At 45.8% G+C, this 26,131-nt stretch overlaps 1 protein-coding gene across 1 annotated transcript; it reads left to right on the forward strand.

The window, feature by feature from the left end:
• Positions 1–1,071: 1,071 nt before the first annotated feature.
• On the forward strand, positions 1,072–21,033 carry LSM12 (LSM12 homolog). The gene is made up of 5 exons (XM_019434881.2): positions 1,072–1,277; positions 3,054–3,187; positions 16,929–17,038; positions 18,442–18,568; positions 19,353–21,033. The coding sequence occupies exons 1-5, from the start codon at positions 1,154–1,156 to the stop codon at positions 19,443–19,445; spliced, it is 588 nt and encodes a 195-aa protein (XP_019290426.1). The 5' UTR covers positions 1,072–1,153; the 3' UTR covers positions 19,446–21,033.
• The last annotated feature ends 5,098 nt before the right edge of the window (positions 21,034–26,131 follow it).

A 26,131-nucleotide genomic window follows, 5' to 3' on the forward strand; every position in this document is an offset into this window, starting at 1 on the left:
AGGAAACACTTTTGAACTGTGTTCAAGTAGTGCCAGGGCTGGTCTTTGCCTCCACCTAGAGAAAGTTCAACCTATTGTTACTCATACATGAGGCTCCAGAATTTCTATGGGGGTGGTGGGGGTGGGATGTAGGCAGGTAGGTGGGTTAGGGATGGAATCTGGTGATGACAGGGCTGGGAAATACACCTTATGTGTTAAAACTGTCATAGATCAGAATGGACACTAGTAGGGGGAGGGGCAAAACTCCTGCCCCAAGGCCATCTTTGTAATTCCTGCCCTTTGCCTGGCTTTCTAGAGAGGGCAAGAAGGGAGATGGGGAAGCATCTTGAGTTCCAAGGGTGATGGGTGATCATGGAGGATCATTTATTAAAGACCTACTACATGCCATTCATTTGTACACATTATCTCACTTAACCTAACTACTCTAGAAGGTATTATCTAATACAGTAGAGCATCAAATAGAACCATCTTGGGGAACAGGTAGACCGAATTCTTTTTGGTTGTGCGACCCTGGCCAAGTTTAGTCTAAGACTTCAGTTTCTTCATCTGTAAAAGGAAGATGTTGATTCCTACCTCAAAAGATCGTTGGATCATCAGTAAGTGATAATACAGAAGAAATAAAGATACGGGGTCAGGTTTAGTAATTTTCTCAAGGTCATAGAATTTAATAAGTGGCAGACCTGGGATCCCAATCCCAGTTTAGCTAATCCTATAGCCAGTGTTCTTTCCACTGCCACTTTGTGACTGGGTATAATCATTCTGAGCAAATTTCCTTAAATCCCCCGGGTCTGGGATTCGTCATATGTAAAATACAGAGTTCATTCATTAAACTCTTGTGTCAACGTGGGCACATAATGGAGACTGCAGCTCCCTCCACCTTCCCCTTCTCATTCAACGTAGGTTATTTACCTTTAACTTCTAAAATGGACTCTGCAAGCACTTTACCAAGCGGGCGCACTTGCACAAACACTCAGATTCTCCTTTATTTCCTCTTCTTTCCTTTTCCACCTAGGCTCCCGCCCCACCCAGCGCCAGGCCACGCCCTGGCGTGTGACGTCAGCACGCCTCGTGCGTCGCGTCGCGGCGCTCACTGGGGGCCCGGCTTTCGCCCGCTGCTGCCGCCGCCGCCGCCGGCCGCGGCTGCTCTCCCAAGATGGCGGCTCCTCCGGGCGAGTACTTCAGCGTTGGGAGCCAGGTGTCGTGCCGGACGTGCCAGGAGCAGCGGCTGCAGGGCGAGGTGGTAGCCTTCGACTACCAGTCCAAAATGCTGGCTTTAAGTATCCTTCGCTGCGCGGAGCCCGAGGCCGGGCCGGCGTGTATGTGCGGTGGTGGGGGGGTGGGGGACGACGGCGGCGGCTGGGGCCCTCTCCGGGCCTAGGGGCGACCGGCTACCGCGGCGCCCGGAGCGCATGCGCACGGCCCTGAGCTCCCCTCCCCCTCTTCGTGTGTCCCTCGGTCCGCTCTGGGGACCCTGTCTCCCACCCCTTGTGGGAGCTGGGCCCCGAGCGAGGGTCAGTGGGTGGAGGGGGGCTTGACACGCGGATGCTTTTTGGGGGGAAACGCTATGAGAGGGGACACAGTCATCAGGAGAGAGGGTGGTCGTGGGAGGGGGCTGGTGGATTGGAGCCCGGATGGAAGGGGGGCGGGTAGAATCATGTGGGGAGGGGGTGTGTAGAGTAAGGATCTGCTAGTGGGGCAAGGCTATGGAGTTTACGAGGGGGTGTCTCCTGGTGGGATTTAGTCCAAGGAAGGGCGGTGGGGTGGTGACCAAATGGGCCTTGCCTGCTTTGGGGGAGAGTAACTGCAGGACAGTTTGTATTTGAAATGGGGATAGGGGCTTGTTTTGCTGGTGCGTGTGTATGCGTGGTGCTGTTGGGGGCGGGGAGTACTGAATTAGGTTCCTCAGTCATTTGAAGATTGCTGTTTTGAGGATGTTTGCACTGGAAACCTGGTCCAGAGAGAAGACCACGTTTTTTAGGGGCTTATGTGGGGTTGTGTGGGTTACAGGTGAAAGAGTAAGTTAATCTTCTCTTGCTCAGCCCAGCACATGGAGTCCTGACTTTTCCATAGTAGTTGCCTCCCCTTTTGGAAGTGGCGGTGTTAAACAGAATGGAAGAGAAGGCCTGCTTCTTTGGGGGTGGAAATGATTTCTGAGTTACTCCAGGAAACTCAGTCTTGGAAACAAAATACTTCCTGGTTGTAATAAATGTGCCACCCTTTCCCCTTCTTTTTGAGCCACAGGTGGGTTTATTTGGATTTTTTTTTTTTTTTTTTTTGAGGCGTAATCCTTTATGGCATCTTTCAAAAGGAAGTTTCCTACTGAGTGCTGCATTTGAGTGGCAAGTATTTTAATTTATTTAACCACTAGTTGTAGATTTCCAGTTTAGGAAGATGTCCTCTGAACATCTTTTTTTTTTTTTTTTGTAAAATATAAAAACTCAGACCTAGACCCTGTGAGACCTTTTACATTAGTGGAAGGGTTTTGGAATGAGGAATTACTTTTAATTGGCATGTGATATGCTCTTGATAAATAGTTGGAGGATGGGTGAGTGAATGAATGAATGGATATATAAACAAATGCGTTAACTGGCTGGGTCACCTTGAGTGACCCTCATTCCCAGTGCTGTAGTTTTCTCTTCTGCAGAATGGGAAATCTGAAATCTAAAAAAGTGGAAAGAGCAGTATCTAGATATAAGAACTATTATACCAGGAACAGAAAGCACTGCCTCTCCTGTGTGATTCCTTAGGTTCAAGAAAAACTATATATACAGCATTAACACAGCATTATGCCTCCATACGACCAGTAGAGAGGTGACAGAAACCCTTTTTGAGGCTTCCAATTTTAGATAATACTTGGCTTTGAAAAGCTTGAGATCTTTTGGTTCTGGGGTTTTGAGCGGGTGGAAGGTGACAGGCAGAGATTTCCTGAGGAGAGCTGTGATTCTTGCGAGGCTCCCCTGCCCCCCTCTTGCTCGTGACATACCTTCTACACCAGCCTTGTGTGAGTTGTGTTCTCCATGCCCCTATTTTCCTTAACTTTATTTTCTCACCAGAATGTCCCTCTTCCAGTGGAAAGCCCAACCATGCAGACATCTTGCTCATAAACTTACAGTATGTTTCAGAAGTGGAAATAATTAATGACCGAACAGAAACCCCTCCTCCCCTAGCTTCACTCAATGTTAGTAAGGTAAGGACTTGAGGGCAGTTCTGGCTCTTTAAAATGGTGGGAAAAATTGAGACTCATTGACCCCTGGTGGTACATACGTTGTCCATTGTTTTTCACGTTTTCACTGACTTAACGGTTTGTTGTGATAACCTTTTTGAAGAAACACCAATTTAAGTTTTCTCTTTATTCCTGCATGCCTTAAAAAATTTTAAGAAACCTTTTAATGCCCAAATAAAGAAATAAAGTTGCAAGCTTGCTTTTGTCCTTTGTGAAAGAGGGTTTTTTTTTTTTTGTTTTTTTTTTAAACCTGGAGTCCATGTGCGAACTTTTGGTGTTTGTGGGGTTGGGTAGGGGCGTTGCCTGTGAACCTCCTGAAATTGTGTGTATGTGTGTATGTGGTTTTGGGTGAACACATGGAGTATTTTGGAGATTCTCAATTCATAACATACAAAAAATTGAAAACTACTGCCTTCAAGCTTCATTTTTGTCTTTATGTTTGAATTTTGAGGTCTGATAAAATTAGAGGCTTAGGATATTTTAATCTTGGATGTACGTACTGATATTTGGGAGCCCTCAAATCACTTTTTTTGACTCTTCACTTCTATCAGCCAAAGTTCACGTATCGTAATAATAATACCACTCCATGCCTTGTAGTCTTTGCTATCCTTGTATTTGGAATGCTCTTTCTTCCAGAGTGTCTGGAGCCTCATCCTTCAGGACTTAGTTAAATGGCACCTCTTCTGAGAAGTCTTCTCTGATCACAGAGGCTAAAGGAATTTGCCCCCATTCTCTTTACAGTACCTTATCTTCCAGAGTTCAGGTGACATAGCATTTATAGTCCAACTTGGGACATTTTTGAAAGGAAAGCAGAGTGCTTTTGTTTTACACTGAAACAAGCATAGATCAGTGTATCCTGGGCAAATTGGAACTTTAAGGTTACCTGTTCGTAGTCTTTGTATAATTATAATTGTGTGTCATTTGTTTACTTTTTTATCTCATCAAACTTTGTTCTGTGAGGATGGGAACCATACCTGTTTTGCTCATGGCTGAATATACAGAGCCTTGCACAGGATAGGTGCTTAATATTCTTTGAATAAATAAGTTAGACCTTTGATTTTAATAGCAGCTGCCTTTCCTTTAGTCTCTTGAATTCGTATGGTGGAAGTTTTTCCCTCTAGAGGAGTCTTGTAATAATGTATATTCTCTTACCTCTCTTGGGAATGTGGTGTGTTGGCTACACTTCAGCAAAGCAAGGAAACACTCAGGCAGCTGAAACAATAGAGGGTAACTGAGGCTGGCAGAATATACTTACCTCAGATTGGGAGCTCCCTTTCCAGGTTCCAGAGAAATGCCACTCGTTTTTTTAGTGATGGCTGAGGACAGATTCAGAAAGGTCTTGGGTTCCGCATTAAAGGCTATTGCATATAGAACATCCCAGTCTTGGGTGCCTGGGTGGCTCAGTCAGTTAAGTGTCCGACTCCTGATTTTGGCTCAGGTCATGATCTCTCGGTTCGTGGGTTCGAGCCCTGCGTTGGGCTCTGCACTGATAGTGTGGAGCTTGCTTGGAATTGTCTCTCTCTCTTTCTCTCTCTCTCTCTCTCTCTCCTTAAAAATGAATAAATAAACATAAAAAAATATTTCCATTCTTAAGAAACTTCTAGATTTTTGAAACCCTGGCTTAGGTACCTTCTAGAGTGTAGGAGTTTTTTGCATCGTCTTCTTTTGGCTGAAGAGATTTTAAAAGATTCAAGTGAAATAGTTTATTCCTCATATGTTGAAAATAGGCTCTGAGTTAGTTTTTATAGGGTAGGAGAAGTCTGTCACTAAATAACTAAATCTTTAGTGAGTAGTAGAGGAAAGGTTATCTGAAAGGGATGATTTTCTCTAATGTAAAACATGATAAGTTTCTGCTCTTGTGACCAGTAAGTGCCACCATTTATCTGAGAGGGCTTGGAGTGTTATGGGTGGGACTGTTAAAAGGTCACTCTCTTATGTTTGACCTCAAATAGAAATAGTTCTTGGTTATTTACTTTTGTAGATTATCTTTGGGGTTTTGCTTTCTGCTGCTCAGTTTTAGCTTATTAGCATTGTTGTAAACTAGTTGTTTACCCACTCTTTCAAGAAAGTGGTTGTGTTATAGGTTGGGGAATATCAGAAATTTTTACTTTTCTTTGTGGCCTGCTTGCCAAGTCTTGAAAAGGGTTTGTTTTCTGGGGAGAGGAGTCAACTAAAATTAGGTTGGAGGGCTATCTTTGGATTTCATTTATTCCCTCTTTCACTTGCAGAGATGTTTATGAGTAAGCTTATATTGGCTTTCTGAAACCCAGCGTTTGAGGATGCTTTGCGATTCCTCCCTGGATTCAGTTAGAATTAGAAGAGCCTGAAAACTTAATCTGGGCGGCTGTTTACCTATTGATTGAATGCCATGGAAAGCTCATCCCATGGAAGAGCATGGACTTGGGTTTTTTGCTAAAGATGGAGGGTTGTTTAAGCATGTTAGAACTAAAGTGCTCAGAGATCCCTGGAAGAAAACTTGCTGCTCACAGTCTGGGGAAGCACCACCTGTGTGTACCACTTCCAGTGGAAGATACCATCACATGTTGGCTCATGTTGCTGACATAGTAAGTCCTCTGTTTAATCCTGTTGATATAAAATGGATATTTGTTTACTCTGGCCCAGCAGGAACTGGAAGAGAAGGTCCTTCAATAAAAGAAAATACTTAATTCCAGCCCAACTAGAGAAGGTATGAACTAGCAGTTCTTAGAGATGAGCCCGTTTTGTTTTCAGTTGACAGTGTACTGCAGGCTAAGAAGTCCTGTGTCTACAGGGATGTGGGATGTGAGAGGCAGCTTGGAGGAGGACAGTGGGGTTGCTGAAGTTCATGAGTATCACTCGATCTACTCCACGGTACTATTGTACTGTTAAAGTGTTCTGAGTGTCCTGACTATAAGACAGAAGCGTTTCAGCAAAAATACAAAAGCGCATCAAAGCCAGTCATAAGTGAGGTTCAGATTACTCACTATGTGGCTTATTAGTTTATTCTGTCGTGAGGAACTTAAATACTGCTTTAGGGTGAGAAGAACCCTAGGGTCCCTGTGGCAGAATGAAGTTGGGTGTTTCTTAACAAGTTCTTTTGCATTGACTCAGCATCTTGTTCCCTGGGGATGAAGATTGCCCATGGATTAGTAGTGCTCTCAGGAGATGATTTGGGACATGTCAACATTAACAAGGGTCTCTTTTATGTAGCATTATAAAACATTTCCTGAAATCTGTTTCGTGTAGGTGTTGTGGTAAGCTCTGTCGGGGACCACATTTATTTTTCTAGAGCTTTACAGATTACAAAGAGCTTTGACACCTCTCATTTCATTCTCACCACCACCATGTGATCTTTGTAGTATATTCTTTTCCTTTTCATTTAACAGGCTTATTAGTTTAAGTGACTTGTCTAGGTTATATGGCCAGTAGTGTGGGAGCTCATGTTTTTATGTGCCATTCTCTGGACTAGCAATTGGTAGATATCTCATTTAATTCTAACAATAGTTCTTACGGTGTGGCTACCATCACCATCTTAGAGAAGAGTAAACTGGGGCTCAGAGAAAATGAGTCACTAGCTCAGTGTCCTGCAACTCGTGATGGAGCTGGGATTTGAACTCGGGTCTAATATTTTGACTGCAAAGTCCCATGTTAAGTAATGTTTCTACGTAGAGAGAACCTCTGCATTGTGTGGTCAGGAAGAGTGCGGTCTAGTAGAAAAAACGGGCTACATGGGTAAGTCTTTAAAAGTCACTTTGCCTCTTAACCTTACTGAGCATCAGTTTTCTCACGATAAAAATGGGATAATGTTAGTGTCTATCTCGTAGAGTTGTTATGGGGATTAGGTCACGTTGACTGGAATTGGCAAATGTTAGTTCTGTTCTTTTGCATTAGCTGTGTGTAGCCAACTGATGTTCCTTGAATTACGGCATGGGGGCAAGATGGGGAAAAAGGGGCAGTATGACAGCGGGAAGGCAGCTAAGAACATGAATGCCATTACTATGTCATTCTAGCCTGGATTTGGTCTGACATTCATTCAGATATCCAAACTTGCCAACCCAGGACTGGGGAAAATCAAAATTGTATTGAATACCATTAATATGTAATGTAGTTAAAACGTGTTTTTAAGAGATGTCTTCTTGGTGACCAGAATTAACTTGAACTTCCAGAGCAGTGTTATCAGGTGGCATAGTTAAGTGAACACTTGGCCGAGTACTGGAGTTTAGAGTGAGCAGTCACACAGCGAAGGAGGCTGTGCTTTTTTAGCCTCTGAGATTCCTGGGAAAAAACTCACCGACACAGCCAAGGCACGTGTGTATGTATTTGTTTAGATAAATCGTCTGTGTTGAATGAGATGTAAGTTCTCACTTTGCTGAGTCGGAGAAGACTTTCTTGAGATAGTTGTATGTTGTGGGGGGAGGCAGGGAAAGTGACAAAACATCGAAAATTGAAATCCACAGGTAAGGTGTCCACCTCCCTTACCAGACCACTGACTAATTTTTTAGCTTCTTTTATCCATTTATGACCCATTTATACCTTACTAACAAGCAGTGAGTTATCTGATGCAACCAGGAAGAAGAAAGAGATTGAAAGGGCTTATCATTAGCCCTTGGTAATGAAGAGTGAGTTGGCTGCCTTTGAATAAGAAGGGTATTTGGAGATTGGTGGTGATTGTGGGGAGGTCTGGAAAGAAAGGCTGAGAAAATGGAAGAGTCACAAAGTTGACTTTTTAAAAAAACTGACCTCGGGGACCTTGGATGGCTCAGTTGGATAAGCGTCCTACTTCGGCTCAGGTCATGATCTCAGGGTTCGTGAGTTCGAGCCCCGCATTGGGCTCTGTGCTGACAGCTCAGTGCCTGGATCCTGCATCCGATTCTGTGTATCCCTCCCTCCCTCTGTCTCTCTCTCTCTCTCTCTCTCTCTCTCTCTCTCTCTCTCTCTGCCCCCCTCTCCCACTTTCCGATTCTGTGTATCTCTCTCTCTGCCCCTCTCCTGCTTGTACTCTGTCTCTCTCTCAAAAATAAATATTAAAAAAAATTTTTTTTTAAACCTGACCTCAGTGCTCACCTTTAGGTGTGATGTCACACGGAGGGAAGACCTGACTCTTTTTGTTTTGAGTTCTCCCAGTTCAAAGCTAATATTTAGCATAACCATAGACTTTCCAGTGATGTGAGGTTAATTCTCAGTGTGAGTAAACTCCTGGGGTAGTTAATAGCTACTGCATTGTGGCCTGCGTTCACGGACCTATCCCGTTAGCCAGGTCCTTGACCATATTGTGACCCTAATGTATCGGGGTATGGAGTTCACACCAAGTAGAATCAGATGGCCTGATTTTAGGTTATGTGTATATTGGTAGGAGGTAGAAGGTGTTCATAGTACGTGTAAATGGGAAGGGAAAGAACTTTTCTAGAGAAAGCGGGATTTTTTTTGTCAGATAAAATTTTTCTAGCCTCTAGGAGTCGCGTCTAACCTATTGGCTCCTTGATTAGGATATATTGTCAAGGCCCCAGTACTAGGTTAGAGTCCACCAGTAAGTTTTGCACCTGGCTGTGAGCAGACACAGCTGTTCTTCGTGAAAGTGTCACGAAGGTAGAGGTGGGGGGTGACTGCTGAGTGACGGGACACGTTAAGTAGCGAGTGGTGTCAGATGGAGTCAGAGAGGTAGAACGATTGACTGCCGTTTCCGAAATCACTAGTCTGTTGAAGGATGTCACGTTCTGTGGCATTTAAACTTTGGGGTCAGACTGACCCCCCTAGTGGGGGATGCGGTGCTCCGGGCGAGGGCTCATGACTCCATTCAAGCTAGGGTGCATGGCTGCCAGCTGACTCTGTGAGCCCTCGTTAGGTTACGGTTTCGCTTTGGAAGGGGGCTTTCTTGACATTACAGGGTGTGGGGACAATCGCTGTCCACCTGAAAAGACAAATTGCTGTGCTCGAGTGACTAGCGGAGGTGTGCCACAGGTGTGTTATTGAAGGCATGTCTGCACTCTTTGACACAGAGATGACTGGCAATAAGGATTTTTCTGGTGGGTCAGTGGTGGTATCTCTTCTGCTTTAAGAAAGGGGCATTCTAACTGGTTTGGTCTTCCTGCTACAGAACAGGCTTGAGGGGAAAAGGCCGGGGGGAAAGGTGATGCAGTCAAGTTCTAGCATTGGAATTTTGAGACCAGCTTAGGTAAATACCAGACACTACCCTGGAGAGGGAAGCAAATTGTACCTGAAGTGGGAAATGAAAGGATCTGCACGCTGTGTCAAAAGCTAGCAGTATGTGTGGTAGAATGTGGGGAATTTAAAGAACTGGGTTCTTTTTGCAGCTGGGCCGTTAGTAATTTGTGTGACCGTGTGTTAGTCACTTAACTGGAACCTGGATCTGTTAGTTCTGTGAATCTCTAATAGTCAAGGTTTCTGTTCCTTTTATCCTCCTTTCCTCTTGCTCCCCCTTCCTTCCAGGTGCTGGGAATGTCAAGATGATTAACACTGCCTTTGCCCACAAGAATCTCCTGTTTGGGGGCGCCTGGGTGGCTCAGTCAGTTAAGCATCTGACTCTTGATTTCAGCTCAGGTTATGATCTCACAGTTCATGAGATTGAGCCCTGTGTCAGGCTTTGCGCCGACAGCATGGAGCCTGCTTGGGATTCTCTCTGCCCCTCCTCCTCTCTTGCTCTCTCTCAAAATAAATAAATTAAAAAAAAAAAGAATCTCCTGTTTGTTGGCAGGGTGAGGGAGAGCTGCATTTAACTAGTGCTGACAATGTGGCAGGGTCAGTGTTAGTGGGGGTGTGAGCGGGGTGCTGTGAGAGCATAGAGCAGGGGGCAGCAGACTCTCCTGGAAGGGCCAGATAGCAAATGTTTTAGGTTTGTGGGCTGTACATTCTGTCACAACTACTCAACTTTGCCTTTGTAGCAAAAGCAGCCATAGATGATATGTAAACAGATGGGCACGGTCTTTCCAATAAAGCATAACTAAAACAGGTGTTGGGCTGAATTTGGCCCACAGGCTATAGTTTGCCAGTCCTTGGCATAGAGTAGTAAACATTTTAGGGAAGGCTTTTCTGATGTAACAATGGAGTAGGGTCTTGAAGAATATTAGATAAAAGGAAGGGAGTTAAATGGAATCCAGCGGATTTGGAAGGTGCTCACTTTGTCCATCTCTGCAATTTGGAAACTTCTTTTAGTAAGCTAACCCGGAGGTTGGTTGTTCTCAGGGAGTAAGGGGATGAGTTGTGTGCCGTATTGGTGTTAGGTGCTTTCCATGCTTACTGAACTCCCAACAGTAACCCTTCAGGATGGGCCCCAGATGAACGAACTGAGGCTCTGGAGAGGTTATGCATCTTGCTCAGGTTCGTGCAGCTGGGGCGTGGTAGGCAGGGGTTTGAGCTGGAATCTAGGCGTAAGGGGGTGGCTCTTCTATTTTCCTCTGCTTTCTCTCTTTTCAGAGCCCAGGGAAGAGCAGTGCATGGCTCTTTCACTATCATGAATAAGATCACCTCTTTACTCACTAGATAGTGTACCCATTTTGGCATGTGAAGGGGAAAGGGATTTCCAATAGATTATTTCAGTTATATTTTGAAAGATGTCTTCTTTAGGACTTACAACCTATCTAGCAGCTCTTACAGAAACCAGAAAGGGAAGCACTGAGCCCATTGGCTAAAGGAAGGTTGGATTGTATGAATTTTTCTGAAATGACCCACGGGCCACCTTCTCTGTGCTAACAGTAACGATGTCATGATAACGATGTTAACAGCTAGTATTTGCACAGTGCTTTACACCTAGTGCTTTCACCCAGACTGTCTCCCTTAATCCCCACTGCCATGTGTGAGCTGGCTGATTTGAGCGCACATTCTCAGAGATGGGTTGTCGAGATCAAATTTCAGCCTATATCCCAGCCAGTTTTCTCTCTGACAGGGCCATGTGCAGGTTCCATGGCAGTACTGGTTTCAGGGTCTCAGGACTAGGAAATTACTCAGTGTCCTGGAGGTTTAGTTTTCTGTCGTAGCTATGAATTGTGTTTGGTGACATAACTTACAAATAGCTGACGAACTCTTGACTTACTGACAACTAGTTTTTGTTTTAACCCAGTGAAAGAAAAAGCTTTCCCTATGGAGGGGACTGTGACTCAAGGCTGGTCTGTATTGTGCAGCAGCTACATCATGGTGACAAGGGTGGTGTTGAAGCTTGGAGATTTTAGGTGGGGCTGTGGCCCCTGGGTTTGCACGTTGTTTTTCCTCGTAGTTCAAAGCACTCGACATACCTTAACATGCAAGTACAAGAGACTTGCTTGACTTAGCTTCCCTAGTCTCACCCCAGTCAGAAAATGATGGGTCCGTGGGGCATCTGGCTGGCTGGCTTGCTCAGTCAGAGGAGCATGCAGCTTTTGATCTTGGGGTCTTGAGTTCAAGCCCCACATTGGGTGTAGAGATTACTTAAATATTTAAAAAAAAAAAAAAAAAAAAAAAAAGATGGATCCAGGGAATACCTGTCATTATTGGTCTGAACTGCTTTCTTATATAAGGTCTGTTTTCTGAAAAGCATTCCTGCAAGTTACCTTTAACAAAAGAAAAAAAGGCTGTCCTTGAAGTTCAGGGTGAGACTGAGGCCCTTTTCAGAAGAGATACCCTTTACTAGAAAGCAGACAGCTGTGTTCTGCACTGGGGACATTGATGGAAATGCCAGAATGCGCTGACAAAGAGAGAAGGTGGCAGCTAAGTTTTAAAATATTTTTCCTTTGTGGAAAAAAACTTTTTTCCTTTCTGAAAATACTTTCTTTTGCATTTAAATTGATATTTTCAGCAGTCATTTAGACTTCCTTAGGTGGAACTGTTTATAGTGACAGGGTTAAGAGTGCAAGCTTTGGAGTCAGACTGGGTTCCAATCCACTCTCCCACTTGTGGCTTGGTAGACTTGGGCAAGTTTCTTAACAGCTGTGATTAGTTTCTCCATCTATTAAGTAGGAGGAATTTTAGTCCCTATTTCATAGGCTTGTTGTGCAGATTAAATGCTGAATACACGTAAAGTGTGTAGCTTGGCGCTTAGGGCGGAGTAAGCTCTCAACAAGTTGGTTCTTAGAATTTTAATATTCACTGCCAGGCCTCTTGGGCTCTGCGGTTCCTGTTTGATTCAGTGTTTTGATTCATTATTATGTATTCTAGGACACAACGGCAAGTGGGATACTCTATTTTTGGAGTTCCCAACCATGCAAAGTATGGTTCTTCTTTACTGTTTGTAAAGAACTGTATTTTATTGAAACCAGCAGACAGGAGCTTTCAGCTAGGGAACAAGAAGACTTGGGGATATTGATTTGATAGTTGGAAGAAATATTTTTGCGAGCCCGCTTATTGCTAGCTAGGAAGGAGGGCTTTCTAAGAGTGCACCCCAGAGTCGAAGCCACGGAAACAAGCGTGGGCCCTCCTGGTGACAATTGTCCTTGGTCGCTGCAGTCTGTCTTCCCTGAGCCTCCACCAGGCCGTGCGGGCAGCAGCTGCGGTGCTTCCTAACCTCTCTGTGAGGGCAGCTGGTTGGAAAGCCCGTGTACACAGAGAAGACAAACTGAGAGTGGCTCATCGGAGTCAGTAGGTCACATCCAGCATGTTCCTCTTTGGACTCTGCTTCCCTTGTTGTATCAGCTGTCACAGCCTGTTAAATACTTGCGGTAGGAATCCCTCTGGGTTCCCCACAGCACCTGTGCTTTCCTGGTCTGGGTGTGTGGAAATAAGATGGCCCAGCTGGTGACTGAATAACAAGATGAAGTGCATGGTGCTTGGATTTTGTTGTTGTGGCTGCTTCCTTTTCCCCGTGTCACTGAGTGCAGGAGGTGTGTGTCACTGGTGTTCATTCGTTCACTCACTCAAGGGTTACCCAACAGCAGGCCTGACTGGATGCCTTTTAATATTGATGTGCTCCGGTGTCAAGTTCCTGTACTTTTCTCTGTAGCCCGTGTCAAGTTGCTATGTATAAAATGGCCACAGGAGGAAGTGCTGGTTAGTAGACAGGGAATCACTTTTTCACCGGGTCTCGTACAAAATAAAAGGAGAGGCGTGTTAGCACAGGTTGTCTTGTGCAGCCATTTCATTTAAGCCACGTGCATGTCAGTGACACATATTTGTGGGGTTTTGCTTCTCAGTTTGCCCGAACCCAGTGTTTGTAAAGTGGTGCCTTTAGTATTCTCTGAGATTCTAACCAGTTTGTGCTTCAGATTTGATTGGAAGAGAGGCCAGCAGCTAGCATGTTTGCATTGAAAATAGATGTAGTGTGGTGATGGTCATTGAATTTAAAAAATCATGATCCTGCTAACCTTCCCAAGCTGAGAAGGCACACTCTCCACCTCTACCGAGGGCAGCTTCCATTGGTTCCCTCTAGTGGTTTGACAAAAACTGTAAACTTACTATCTTGGAATAACTGGACCATTTATACATACGCATTACTTTACAAAAATGTGGGGAAATTTACATCTGTGTAACTGCTAACTTGAGGGTGGAGTGATAGTTATTTGCTTTACAAAGGGGCGCTTATCTACACTTTTCATGGGTTTTAAGGAACCTGCCTAAAAAGAGCAAGGTAATCTTCTTCCCTTCTCAACTCCAATTTTGAGAGAAGAAAGACTTCTAGATTCCTTTTGTGAGGGTGACCTTCCTTGTGCCTAACCGATTGGATCCTTCGTAGGAGAGATTTACCCCATTTGTACAAGTTCCTGGTGAAAGCACATCTGTATAGCCGAGTGTCAGATTTAAGCATTTTTCAGATTGCCGTGAAAATACAGTTCATAAACTGACAGCTGGAGGATTCAGGGTTTGCAGTGCATCCAGACCCCCCAGAGCACAATTGCAGGTCCAGGTAGAGTAGTTGAGGATATTGGGGCAAATTGAAATAACCGCTTACTCTGATCTCTGTTGACTTTTCTGAGGTTTGTGTATCATGTAGCATTTGGGATGTGTTTGCACTGTGACTTGAAATGGAGAATTACCCAGTTTATTCTCCTTTGCTTGCAGAGCCTTTAGAAGAGGTGTTTTGGGGGGCTAGAAGTGTATTTTGAAATCACTGTTCTCTGGTCACTGTGTTGCTATTACTCAGGCTGTCCAGACGAATCACTCTGGCTAAGATTTATATGTATTTCATTATGCCTCTGGCAAAAATTCAAAAGTGGCTCCCAGCCTTTCTACCTCCTCTTCTAGCTTAACTTGTCCAATCCATTCTTAACCGTTCTGCATAGGTGCCTGGTTTCCCTGAGCCAGTTCCTCCCACCGAATGGGTCATGTTAGGTTTTTAATCTACTAGGTGGATGACAAGGATGTTTTGCTCTGGTATCCGTATCGTCTAGTCAACACAAGCTTTATAGATGCAGCTTTGTCAGACCCGACACTGGGAGATGTTTTTGGTTTTCGGGGATAAACATTTTTTTTAAAAAAACCTCAAAATGTGAGACCCTCCTGCTCGTTCATGGGGTAAGATAAACATCTGCTTGGTCACTTGTGCTTCCCAGGAGCCCCGTAGGAGTGTGGTTAACCCAGGGGAGCTTTTGTTACCCCCTGGTTTTACCTTCTGTCTTTGGAGACTTCAGGTGTGTACAGGGTGTTTGAAAAATGAGACTCAAGGAACCTCCTTGTTATCAGGGTTTTCTTGGTGATTGAGTAAGTTTTGCCTGTTGCTGCTTAAATCACACCGGCGGCAGCTCTCTCTGCAGAGAGACCGAGTGTGCTTTCTTGCTGCAGCTGGGATTGCCCAGGCTCCAGGGGATACTGGCAGCCCTGTGCATTGATTTCTCTGCAGACTTCTGGCCTGGTGGGGCCAGATTGGCAGGACCAGGCTTGAAAGATTATTTATTTACTCCTGCTTTATCTATCTCTCTCCATGTACCGGGGACCATGTGAGAAAGGATCTCCAGCTTCCAATCGCTGTAGTTTTGGCCTTTCTTCCCTCTCTGCCCTAGGGAGACTGAGATGACCCTGCGCGTGACCTCTCTCTTCGGTGCTCACACCCCTCCCCCCCTCAGATCTTTGAAGCTCAGAGGCAGGGCTCCCCATGACCCAGTTGAAGGTCTCCTTTTCTCTTCTTCATAGTCCAACCCACACCTTAATGAAGTGCTTCATGTTGCTGACAAGCGATTAGACACTTTGCCTGTACAACTAAATTTGGTCTGTGGTTTGAAGGGTCACTGTTAGGCGGAATATAAATGTTTAAGAATTCCAAATGTCTAGGTATTTTGGGGATGTGCAAGAGGTATGATCTCTATCTTAAGGAGCTGGTATTTGGGGACAAATTATGTGTATTCACGTGCGTGTTTGTGTGTCTGTGTTTGGTGAGCTGCAGCATCAGTATACTAAGCCCTTAACGGTCATGGGTCTGAAAAATCTCTAAATCATTTGTTTGACTTTCGGATGCATTGTCTGCCTTTCATTTTAACCGTCTTGTCCAGCATATTTGTTGTGTCTTATGCTCTAGCGAATTTGCCCTTCTGGAGTCTCTAGCAACCAGTAGTGTAGGGTGGGGACTAGAAGTAGAAGTGTGTTAGAGGGGCAGTAGGCGTTGACGGGGCAACCCACCCCTGTTGGGAGGGATTTCCTAGATTTTAGTAGACTGCGGTATTCCCCCCTTACCTGCAGGGTGTGCATTCCAAGACCCTGGAGGCTGCCTGAAACCATGCATAGTACGGAGCCCTGTATCTACTGGCTTTTTTCCTGTACGTACATACCTATGATAGTTTAATTTATAATTAGGCGCAGTAAAGATCAACAACAATAGCTATAAAATGGAAAAATTATAATAGTGTGCTGTCCTGACAGTTACGTGAATATGGTTGTCTCTCTCTAAATACCTCATTGTACTGTTCTTAGTTACCCTTCTTGTGATGATGTGAGGTGATAAAATGCCTACGTGAAGAGATGAAGTGAGGTGAATGATGTAGGAGCTGTGGTGTAGCGTTGGGTTACTGTTGACCTGATGCTATGTCTGGAGGAGGATCATCTGCTTCCAGACCGAGGTTGACTCTGGATCAGGGCCGGGGGTGGGTGGGGAGCGACTACTGTACTAGATTTTACTAGAATTTCTTTTGATCAGTCTGTGAGCATTCCACTAGAGGGCAGTTAAGGAAAGACATAAGGTAGAATGTAGACCATTCCTTTTTCTAAAGAGCAGGGTGACGGTAGCTCAAGTTGAAGGTGGACAGTATTGGGTTAGGTTTACTTGGGTCTTGGCTCCCCATGTGAGCACAGATAGTGTGGTACCAGAAAGATAGTCTTTTGAACCTCATATTCTGGTCTCTGAAGGTGTTGCAGATGTTGATTTCTAAAACTGAGACTAGCAGTGGCTGATAAAAGGTCTTAATTCTCTCCTTTCATAGAGATGTATGCATTACCTTTTATCTGACGGTCACTTCCCAGTCCCGCTGTGTAACGTTGCCCTGCTTTATTTTCTTCCCAGCTCCTTGGCACTATCTGTAGTTAACTTTGTTTCTGTTCGTAGTCTGTCCAGTCCCGGCGGCAGTGCTGTCCTCTAGTTCAGCACAGTGCATGTCTGGTATGTGTAGGCACTTAGTGAGTACTGGATGGAAGGAATGTCTGCCGCAGTGGCAATAACCCCTCAGGCATATTATGTATGTGTATGTTTCGCTTTTGAACTCTGAGAGAATTGAATCTACCAAACTAGTCTCTTCCAGCCTCCTTTCCTCAACAGGTCCTGACTGTTGGGAAGAATGAAGGTGAATGCTTTTCTGAGTCTCTTTCCTCTCCCCCACCCTAGCTTGCCAGCAAAGCACGGACAGAGAAGGAGGAGAAGCTGAGCCAGGCCTATGCAATCAGCGCTGGTGTTTCCCTAGAGGGCCAGCAGCTCTTCCAGACCATACACAAGACGTGAGTTGGGGGAGCATAGGGGTCCCTTGTCCCCGGGGGCAGCGCTGCCAGGCTGTGCTGTGTGGGTAGTTGTGTTCCCGAAAGTCAGCAGAGATGCTGGTTAGTGTGTCTGCAGCACCTTGGTGTCCAGGGATGTGGGTGTCTGTTGCCCTTCCATACAGGAGAATGGTGTAATCGTGGGCAAGTTGGTTTTTTGGGGCTTCCGTTTCTTCATGTGTAAAACTTGGTTTGGGATTAGATTATCCTGAGTCCCTTTCAGAACTGGTATTCCATAATTTAGAACACGGGGCTTCTTTCTCTTTCATTATTTTGACCTTGTCATACCTTTCTCCAGAAACTGATGGGGTTTTATTAAGGGAGTCACAAGTCTGTCTCTAATTGTACCCTGGGATAAACATAGGGAGTTAGGGAGAGCAGAAGGCCACCTTATTACCACCTCCTAAAAGACATTTTGTCACAGCAGAAGTCATTTGACTCTCCGCTAGCTTCCCTAGCTGCCGAAACACTGAAACATTTGACACTCCCCCTCCCCCCTGCTGCCTTCTGTTACCCTATTTAACCACCTGGGTCTGGTGCACAGATGGCAGCTGGCATCAGAGCTGTTCGAGGCCATGGTATGAGTATCTGAACATTTACAGGTATGTGAAGGAACTCTTAGGAATATCAGCTGCCCTGTGTTTCCCCGAGTGTGAACTGGAATGGGTTTTCCCAGTCTGGCAAGTGCCCAGCTGTCTGATAACTGAGAGGGGCCGGTTTGAGGAGCAGTTACTGTTTCAGGAGGTGGGTGGCAGAGTACAGATCACAGGAAGATGGGGGGATTTCTTTTCCTGTCTTTCTAAAGGTGCCATTTCCCCCCAGGCCAAAGGCCGGCAAACTCCAGGTAGTGGGCACATCTGTTCCTTTGTTTATGTATTGTATTATCTGTGGCTGCTTGTGTAGTACAGCAGCAGAGTTCAGTAGTTGTGACAGAGGTTGTATGACCTTCAGAGCCTAACATATTTGCTGTCTGACTCTTCATAGAAAAAGTTTGCCAACCCCCTGCCCTAGGCTGCTACTTAAGTTGCATCTAGTGGCCTGAGCCTAGCTCTTTATTTGAATTCAATTTGGTTTGGACTTCTGAGGCTGCCACCAAGTTTGTTCGGGTTTTCCAGGTCCCTAATGCTTCAGAGTGCCTCTTCTGGGCCCTTCTCAGAATAAGTACACATCAGGTCATTGCTTTTCCTAGCCACTGGTGCCCAGGAAATGTGTCGTGGCTACTCTTCCCTGTAGGCTGCTGGCATCTAGTTGTTGGCTGCGTTGTGAGCTGAGAACTTGGGGTCAGTTTCCTGGAGTTACTTATTCATCAGGCAGGAGGTGTGGGATGCCGCAAGAGGCAACTTTCACCTGCTCTCTTCTCCTTCCAGCATTAAAGACTGTAAATGGCAAGAAAAAAACATCGTAGTCATGGAAGAAGTTGTTATTACACCCCCATATCAAGTGGAAAACTGTAAAGGCAAAGAGGGGAGTGCACTGAGCCATGTACGCAAAATAGTAAGTAAAGGAGCCATGAACCTTTAGAGAGAGGATGATTCCTTGACCTTCACCCCTCCCCAGCATCAGGGCAGGACACTGTGCTGAGCTCCCTGCCTCCGACCTACCAGCCTGAGAGCAGCCCTGCCTAGCCACCTGCCCCCAGCACTGCAGTGCTCTGGAGCTTACGGTTTGGCCACTTCTGTGGGGATGGAACCCGCTGGGCAGCATGCAGTAAAGCAAGCGGCCAGCCCCGTGTCCTCCCTGGTATGGCTTTTTGGAATTAGCCAGACCATTCTGTGGTATTGCACCTGAGCAGTTCCTCTCATCCCAGTCTGGGTTCCTCTCAGGAGGAGCTGGTTGGTAGAAGTCAGTTGCTGTTGGGTCTCTGACCCTGCATATGTCACATGACTATCTAGGTTGCGTTGTAGCATTTAGGAAAAAACGCTCTGAGGCTTGAGGGACCAATGTCGTGGATGTAAAAAGTCCAAGACTGCTAATTCCCTATTAGCTTTTCATTCTGCTCTTAGATGAAGAGGGGCGAGGCAGTTTGGGGCATAATAATCTCCTTTCATACTGTGTTTGAGCTTACGGACTCACTTTCTTCTAGATAGTCTTGGCCAAAGCTGCAGCAAATGTGGTTGAAACAAGAGGCCCCTGCCTACCTTTGGCTGGCAAGACCAGCAGACAGCAAGGGCAGAGATGCCTGAATAGTCCATGAGGCTGTGGAGACCTGGAGTGAACTGTTGGGGAGGCCTCGGTGCCCATCTCCTGTTCTGACCTAGGCTGAACTGGTCTCTTTCAGGTTGAAAAACATTTTAGAGACGTGGAAAGCCAAAAGATACTGCAGCGTTCACAAGCCCAGCAACCACAGAAGGAGGCTGCCCTGTCATCCTGAGTCCACACACACGGAGGACTCTTCCAGCATCCAGCCAGCGAGGCGATGGTGGTGGCTTCGGCGGAGGCAGGCCGGGGGAGGGAAGGGATCCTATATTTCCTGTTGGCTCTTGTTAACAAAGGGTCAGCATTTCCAAATCTTAGACTTGAACAAACAAAACACCCAACAAAAAAGAACAAGAGAATAATTTAAAAGTTGAATCATTACTTGACTAACAGACTTCGGTCCACCATGTCCTTTTCACAGTCCCCTTCTGGAACAGTCACCTTGTTAATTTTATTTTTGAAAATTCCTTTCCTGCTCTGCCCTTTCACCTTTGACTTTCCTAGTCTGTCCCTGCCATTCTGTTTTTATAAGTGGCTTCACTTGCCTTCTGAGTGATTGAAAGAAACTTTTACATCTCTTCCAAAATAAAAGTAACAAGTTGACTGTGACACTGAAGTCGAGACTAGAGCAGCAGACAGAGGTCTCACTTTAAATTTGTCTTTGGTTTTCTTTTTCTTTTTTTTTTCTTTTTTTTGCACAGGGCATGGCTTGAATTAGTTTTATTTTTCTTAACTTTAAATATATATATGAAAATATATATTAAAATGTTCTCTAAATATTTTCTGCTTCTTGCAGGTCTCTTTTTACTAGATCATGGCCGCTCTTCCCACCTCCTCCCTTCGAAAATAAAAATGTATTCCCCTCCCCACCACCTATAGCCAGGCAACTAACTTGACTTGGTTCACAGCAAGAATCTTCTGCAGCACTTTCTAGAGCCGGTGTTTGCAGGTGGGATTCGGCTGTGAGGGTTCCTGATGGCTTTTTAGTCTTTAACTGTGTGTGTGTACCAGTCTCACATTTGGCCAAAACCTCAGGATTCTCCCTCTGCCTTTTGTCTTACTTCATGGTACTAGAAGAACTTCCTCACCACACTCCTGTCTCCTAGATGGGAGAGTCAGCTGCCCTGTCTCCTGTGCCCTCTGCAGGAAGAACTATTTTGCATGGCACGTCTCAGCTCCTCCTCGAAGGATGATTTTCTTCCTAAGAAACCTGGAGCCCACCTCTCCCAGTCTCTCGGAGTCTGTATCCAGAGCCAGTAGCCCAGGAGAAAGCTTGGGTGACCTGTAGTTTCTCTGCTCCCACCAACCTCCTGCTTTTATGCCCTTCCCCACCCCCCTGAAATTTTACAAGCTTATGATAGTTTGTATGTGCTCAGCCAATGGGCAGAAAACCTGGAGAGAATTTCTGGACTTTAGCCCACCAGTTTGTCTGGTTTGACTAACCTGCTGAGTGCTAAAACTGGCACCTGTTGCCCCCATGCCTTCAGGGCAGCCCGGGGGGGCAGAGTGTGCCACCAGCTGAATGTCAGGCACCGAGTGGGAAGTGGGTGATGCTCATGTGACTGGCTAGAGCTTTGGGGGTGGGGTGGGGGGTAACTACTATCTTTTTGGCCATGATCTCTTTCCCCTTCCTTTTTTTTTTTTTAATTAAATAAATGGATCAAAATTAAATAATTCAAGCCCTGCCTTCAAAATGATTTTTTTTTTTTTTTTTTTAGTATTGTTTAGCAAAAACAATAAAACCCAAATTTTTTTAACCATCACTCATGTCTCAGGTTTGTACGTGCTTTAGAGACCCCAGGGGGGAGCGGTGTGAGGGGGGAGTAAGTGTTTGGTAATCTTTCCCTTTAGATTCTCTGCTTCCTACTCTTTACTCTCTCTCCTTCCATCTCCTGGAGCTCTCCCGGTGATATAGTGCAAAGTATATAATTTAAGAAAGGGATCCTGGGTTGGGAGGTGTGTGTGAGTGGGGTAGGGGCACAGAGGGGTGGGCACGTATGCAAGGCTGTTTGTTATGGCTGTTTGGAAGAAAAGAGAAGACTGATACGTGTACTTGCATACCCACTTGCCATTGGCAAGATCTAGATTATTTTTTTTAATGTTTGTTTTTGAGAGAGAGACAGAACGTGAGTGGGGGAGGAGCAGAGGAGAGAGGGACACAGAATCCAAAGCAGGCTCCAGGCTCTGAACTGTCAGCATAGAGCCCGATGGGTGGCTTGAACTCACGAGCCGTGAGATCACGACCTGAGCCGAATCAGATGCTTAACTGAATCAACCACCCAGGCGCCCCTGGCCAGAGCTAGGTTTAAAGTACCAGGCCTTCAATTTAGTCTGCACAGAAGTATAAGCTTCTGGAGAAGGTAAAAGGGAGAAAGGAGAGGGACCTTGTACGCTCCAGAAATGCTAAGAGATGCCGTTAAAGTAGTGTGAATCATGGAAACTGGAAGGCTGGAAGGAAGCTCCGTGTCACATGTCCCACACCATCACTTCCTCCCTTTTAAGTCTATGAATGGGAGACAGTAGGTAGCAACGGTTTCTGGTAGGAAGCACTTCAAGAGGTGGAATTAAGGTCGAGTGAAAGGCAGGGAGGTGAAGAAGAAAGAACAAGGGCTTTAGCCGCATGGATAGTTGGGCTCAAATCCCCACACCTCCCATTCTTCACTTTGAGACTGTGGGTAAGTCAGTTCATGAGTCTGAGCCTTAGCTTCCCCAACTGTACACGTGGAACACCTACCCATTTCCTAGGATTGGTGTGGAAGTTAAAGCTACTTCAACTGCTTGATACCTAGAAGGTGCTCTGTAAATGTTAATATAAATGTTAGCTGGATCCTGGGATGGTCGAGTCTGGGGTTGAGTTTGGATTAGGTGATTGTCAGAGGCTCCAGCTTTGCTGTCGAAGTCTTGATTTTTATTAAAAAAAAATTTTTTTTTAAGTTTATTTATTTTGAGAGAGAGTGAGGAGGGAGGGCCAGAGAGAGAGGGAGAGAGAATCTCAAGCAGGCTCTGCACTGACAGCACAGAGTCTAACACGGGGCTTGAACTCATGAACCGTGAGATCATGATCTCAGCCGAAATCAAGGTTTCGGACACTTAACCTACTGAGCCACCTAGGTTCGCCTCAGGTCTTTCTTAGATGGCGTTTTAAGTGAAGCTAATACGTAAAGCAGTCAGGCAAGTGGGGAAGGGGTCTCAGAGCTCTGCCCTCTGTCTCTCACAGATCTTACTGTATCTCTGCTCTGGAGTCCCAGGGAATTCCTTTGATTGTATTTTGAAAAGCCCTCATTTTACAAAAGGAGAGCGGGGTCCGCGGGGTTAAATGACTGCTGCCTGTCGTGGTGCAGCTGGAGCAAAACCCCAGCCTTTTATCCACTCGTGGACTCCTGTCACTGCTCTGAGACTTTCCAAACTGACGGCTTGTGCGTCGCTCACTTGTTCGCCAGGTGTAGGGTGGAACACAGGACTGGGTGAGGTTGCCTGCTAGGTTGGAAGCACACTGAATTGTTGAAGAGTACAGTGCGGGGGGCTCGTGTCTCTGATGGCACATGTACAGGTGGTTTTGCAATGTCTCCTTGGTTTTGTGGCATTCTCCCCCACCCCCCCCACCCCAGTGCACACGGACCTCTCCACCCCAGCACCTGATGACCTCCCACTGCCACATGCCTTTGAGTTTACTGCTGCGTAGAACTGTCTGTAGGGCATATGTAGCCTTCCTGTGGTGAGTTGATGCTGAGTCTGTGCTGTTAAGAGTCTGAGCAGCTTCTTGGCTGCTTTGAAAATTGCTCAGGCACTTCAGTATTAGGTCAGGGGCTTCAGCCCGGAGCCAGTGATTCAGGGTAAAGGCTCCTTGACGTTTTTGAAGCTAAGAATGTGTGTGTCGCAATCTGTTCTTCCACAAGACCTACTAGTTAGTAAAAGATGTAGAGCTTTCAGTCCTACACCTGGATAGACTCGGCTGTCCGTTGATAGGATACTGTGGTAAGAATGTATAAGGCCAGGACCTGCCACGTTGCAGGGTGAGCAGTGGGGAGAGTGGCAGGGGCAAGTTTGGGAACTGGGATTGGCCATTGTCTGCTCTGCGTGATGGATTTGCTTTCTCATCGCTGTTGGAGTCTGCTCGTGCCAGGGAATTCCCCTTTGAGAACCTCGAAGTCACCACCATGTACTGTGTAAACTTAAGGGGTTTGACATAACAGCCCCAAGTACTTAACAGGTGAAAACAGCCTAACAGGTTGGGCTGATCCACTGGTCGTAGACTGCTGCTAGGTAATCAAGTTTCAAAACGAGTTTGTTCTTTTATATTCTTTTTTTTTTTTTTTTAACGTTTATTTATTTTTGAGACAGAGAGAGACAGAGCATGAACAGGGGAGGGGCAGAGAGAGAGGGAGACACAGAATCGGAAGCAGGCTCCAGGCTCTGAGCCATCAGCTCAGGACCCGACGCGGGGCTCGAACTCACAGACCGCGAGATCGTGACCTGAGCTGAAGTCGGACGCTTAACCGACTGAGCCACCCAGGCGCCCCTGTTCTTTTATATTCTAAGAGCCTTACGTGGCTCATAATATGGACACTAGAAGATGAGGCAAACATTTTCCCTCCAGCAGCCCCCCCCCCCCATTGTTAACGTCTCTCATGCCCTCCGGATTCTAAGACACTTCTTTCTCCCTGCCCCTTGCGTTTCTGACAGTGCGGGGTGCTTCACAATGTCAGAAGAAACTTGCCAGTTGGTTGTCTTGCTCTGTAATATTAGCATCTCAGGAATTGTTCTATAGGAAAGGTATGGGGCTAGGTGATCTCTCAGATTACTCCCAGCCTATCTTATCTCATCTGTCTTACCCTACAATGCCTTGCTTCAAAGCCACCTGTGAAGTCATCCTTGACTTTTTAATTAGTGGAAAGTTATTCCTAGAATTGTTTTGTAGCACTCCTGTGGCACGTATGACTTACTTATAGTAACTTGTTCAGGTTTCTCTTGAGTGGTCTAATGGGATTTTGAGGCTCCAAGGCAGAAATAGTGACTAACTCATTTTTGTATTATTCCCCAGCACCCAGCCATTGTATGACTGAAGGTAGATCTTTGAAAGTTACCAGTTCAATAACTAGATGAGTTGCCTGAGTCACGTTGACAAGTGATCCAGGACTGACCGTGATTTGAGGAACACCTGAAGTCAAGCATGGCAAGAGGACAAGGGACCAGTAAAGGACGTGGGAGATGAGCGAGGTGGAAGCAGCAGGGCTGTCCCTCAGGTTTATGGAGAGCAAACTTTGGCAGCTGGGACCAACCCTGGTCAGGTTGTGGCCTTCCTGTCCCATTTTCCCTGCAACTCTCAATTTTGTTGAAAAGTCTAAAGTGGAACTAAATCTCTTCCTAAACAGGCAAAGAGAGGTGAGGGGGAAGTATATTTCTAGTGACTTCTCTCTCAACTGACTTCTCTTCCCTTTCTCCCAATTAACCCTTCTGATGCTGACTTCAACAGTTTTGGTTTTTTGTTTTTTTGTTTTTTTTAAGTTTATTTATTTTGAGAGAGACCCAGGGAGCACCAGTGGGGAAGGGGCAGAGAGGAAGAGAGAGTATCCCAAGCAGGCTCCATACTGTCAGTGCAGAGCTTGACGCGGGGCTTGATCTCACGAACGAGGATATCGTGACCCAAGCCGAAATTAAGAGTTGGTTGCTTACGTGGATGGAACTGGAGAGTGTGATGCTAAGTGAAATAAGCCATACAGAGAAAGACAGATACCATATGGTTTCACTCTTATGTGGATCCTGAGAAATTTAACAGAAACCCATGGGGGAGGGGAAGGAAAAAAAAAAAAAAAAGAGGTTAGAGTGGGAGAGAGCCAAAGCATAAGAGACTGTTTAAAACTGAGAACAAACTGAGGGTTGATGGGGGGTGGGAGGGAGGGGAGGGTGGGTGATGGGTATTGAGGAGGGCACCTTTTGGGATGAGGACTGGGTGTTGTATGGAAACCAATTTGACAATAAACTTCATATATTGAAGAAAAAAAAAAAAAAAAAAAGAGTTGGTTGCTTAACTGACCGAGCCACCCAGGCACCCCTAATTAAAATTTTTTTTTTTTTTTTTTTTAATTTTAGAGAGCACAAATGTCAGTTGAGGAGAGGGAGAGAGGGAGAGAATGTTAAGCAGGTTCTATGCTCAGCACAGAGCCCAACATAGGGCTCAATCCCACCACCCTGGGACCATGACCTGAGCTGAAACCAAGGGTCACTCAACTGACTGAGCCACCCAGGTGCCCTTCCAGCAGTTAGTTTTAGCAGAGGGGCTATAGTGGCTGGCCCCTACTTTTTTCTAATCCGGCCCCTTTTTTTCTGGTCTCTATCGGAGTTTCAAGCAGCTGCTCATGCCTAGTATAGGGGTGTACGTGTACTGCTCTGAAGAGAATATTCTGGGATGGTCTCTGAGCTGCCATTTAAGTAGAAATCTGAATGAGGTGCCAGCCAAGAGTACTTGGAGAGAGGGAAGAGCTAGTACTAAGTTGAAGGTGATAAGAACTTGGGGTGTTTAGGAAATGCTAGAAGATAGGTTGGCTAAAGCCTAGTGAGCCAGAAGGAGGAATTGGCAGGAGCTCGATCATCCAAGGCCTTCTTGCCATTGTAGGTATTGGAGTCTCCTGGGCACAATGGGGAGCTGTAAGGGGGTTTTAAGCTGCTGAAGGCTTTAGTCTGGTGTCAGGTGGCAAAGGGAAGCAGAAAGACCGCCGCAGTAAGAGCCTGTTGCAGAAACCTAGGTAAGACGCGGTGGTGACAGATGACTTCACGACTGACAGGGCTTGCTGATGGATATGGTTTGAGGCCAAGGTGGTGAGGGGGAGAGGAACGGAGAGTGGCTTGTGTGTGAATGGTGAA

The sequence above is a fragment of the Panthera pardus genome, unplaced genomic scaffold (assembly GCF_024362965.1).
Source record: "Panthera pardus isolate Hobbes unplaced genomic scaffold, ASM2436296v1 HiC_scaffold_3, whole genome shotgun sequence".
NCBI classification, from domain to species: Eukaryota; Metazoa; Chordata; class Mammalia; order Carnivora; family Felidae; genus Panthera; species Panthera pardus.

What these genes read in the sequence shown, in the direction of transcription:
- LSM12 (XM_019434881.2), top strand. Translation starts at nt 1,154, where the DNA reads ATGGCGGCTCCTCCGGGCGAGTACTTCAGCGTTGGGAGCCAGGTGTCG. An exon ending in CTTCACTCAATGTTAGTAAG is followed by an intron (nt 3,188 to 16,928) that starts GTAAGGACTTGA and finishes CCCCCACCCTAG; the next exon opens with CTTGCCAGCAAAGCACGGAC. An exon ending in TTCCAGACCATACACAAGAC is followed by an intron (nt 17,039 to 18,441) that starts GTGAGTTGGGGG and finishes TTCTCCTTCCAG; the next exon opens with CATTAAAGACTGTAAATGGC.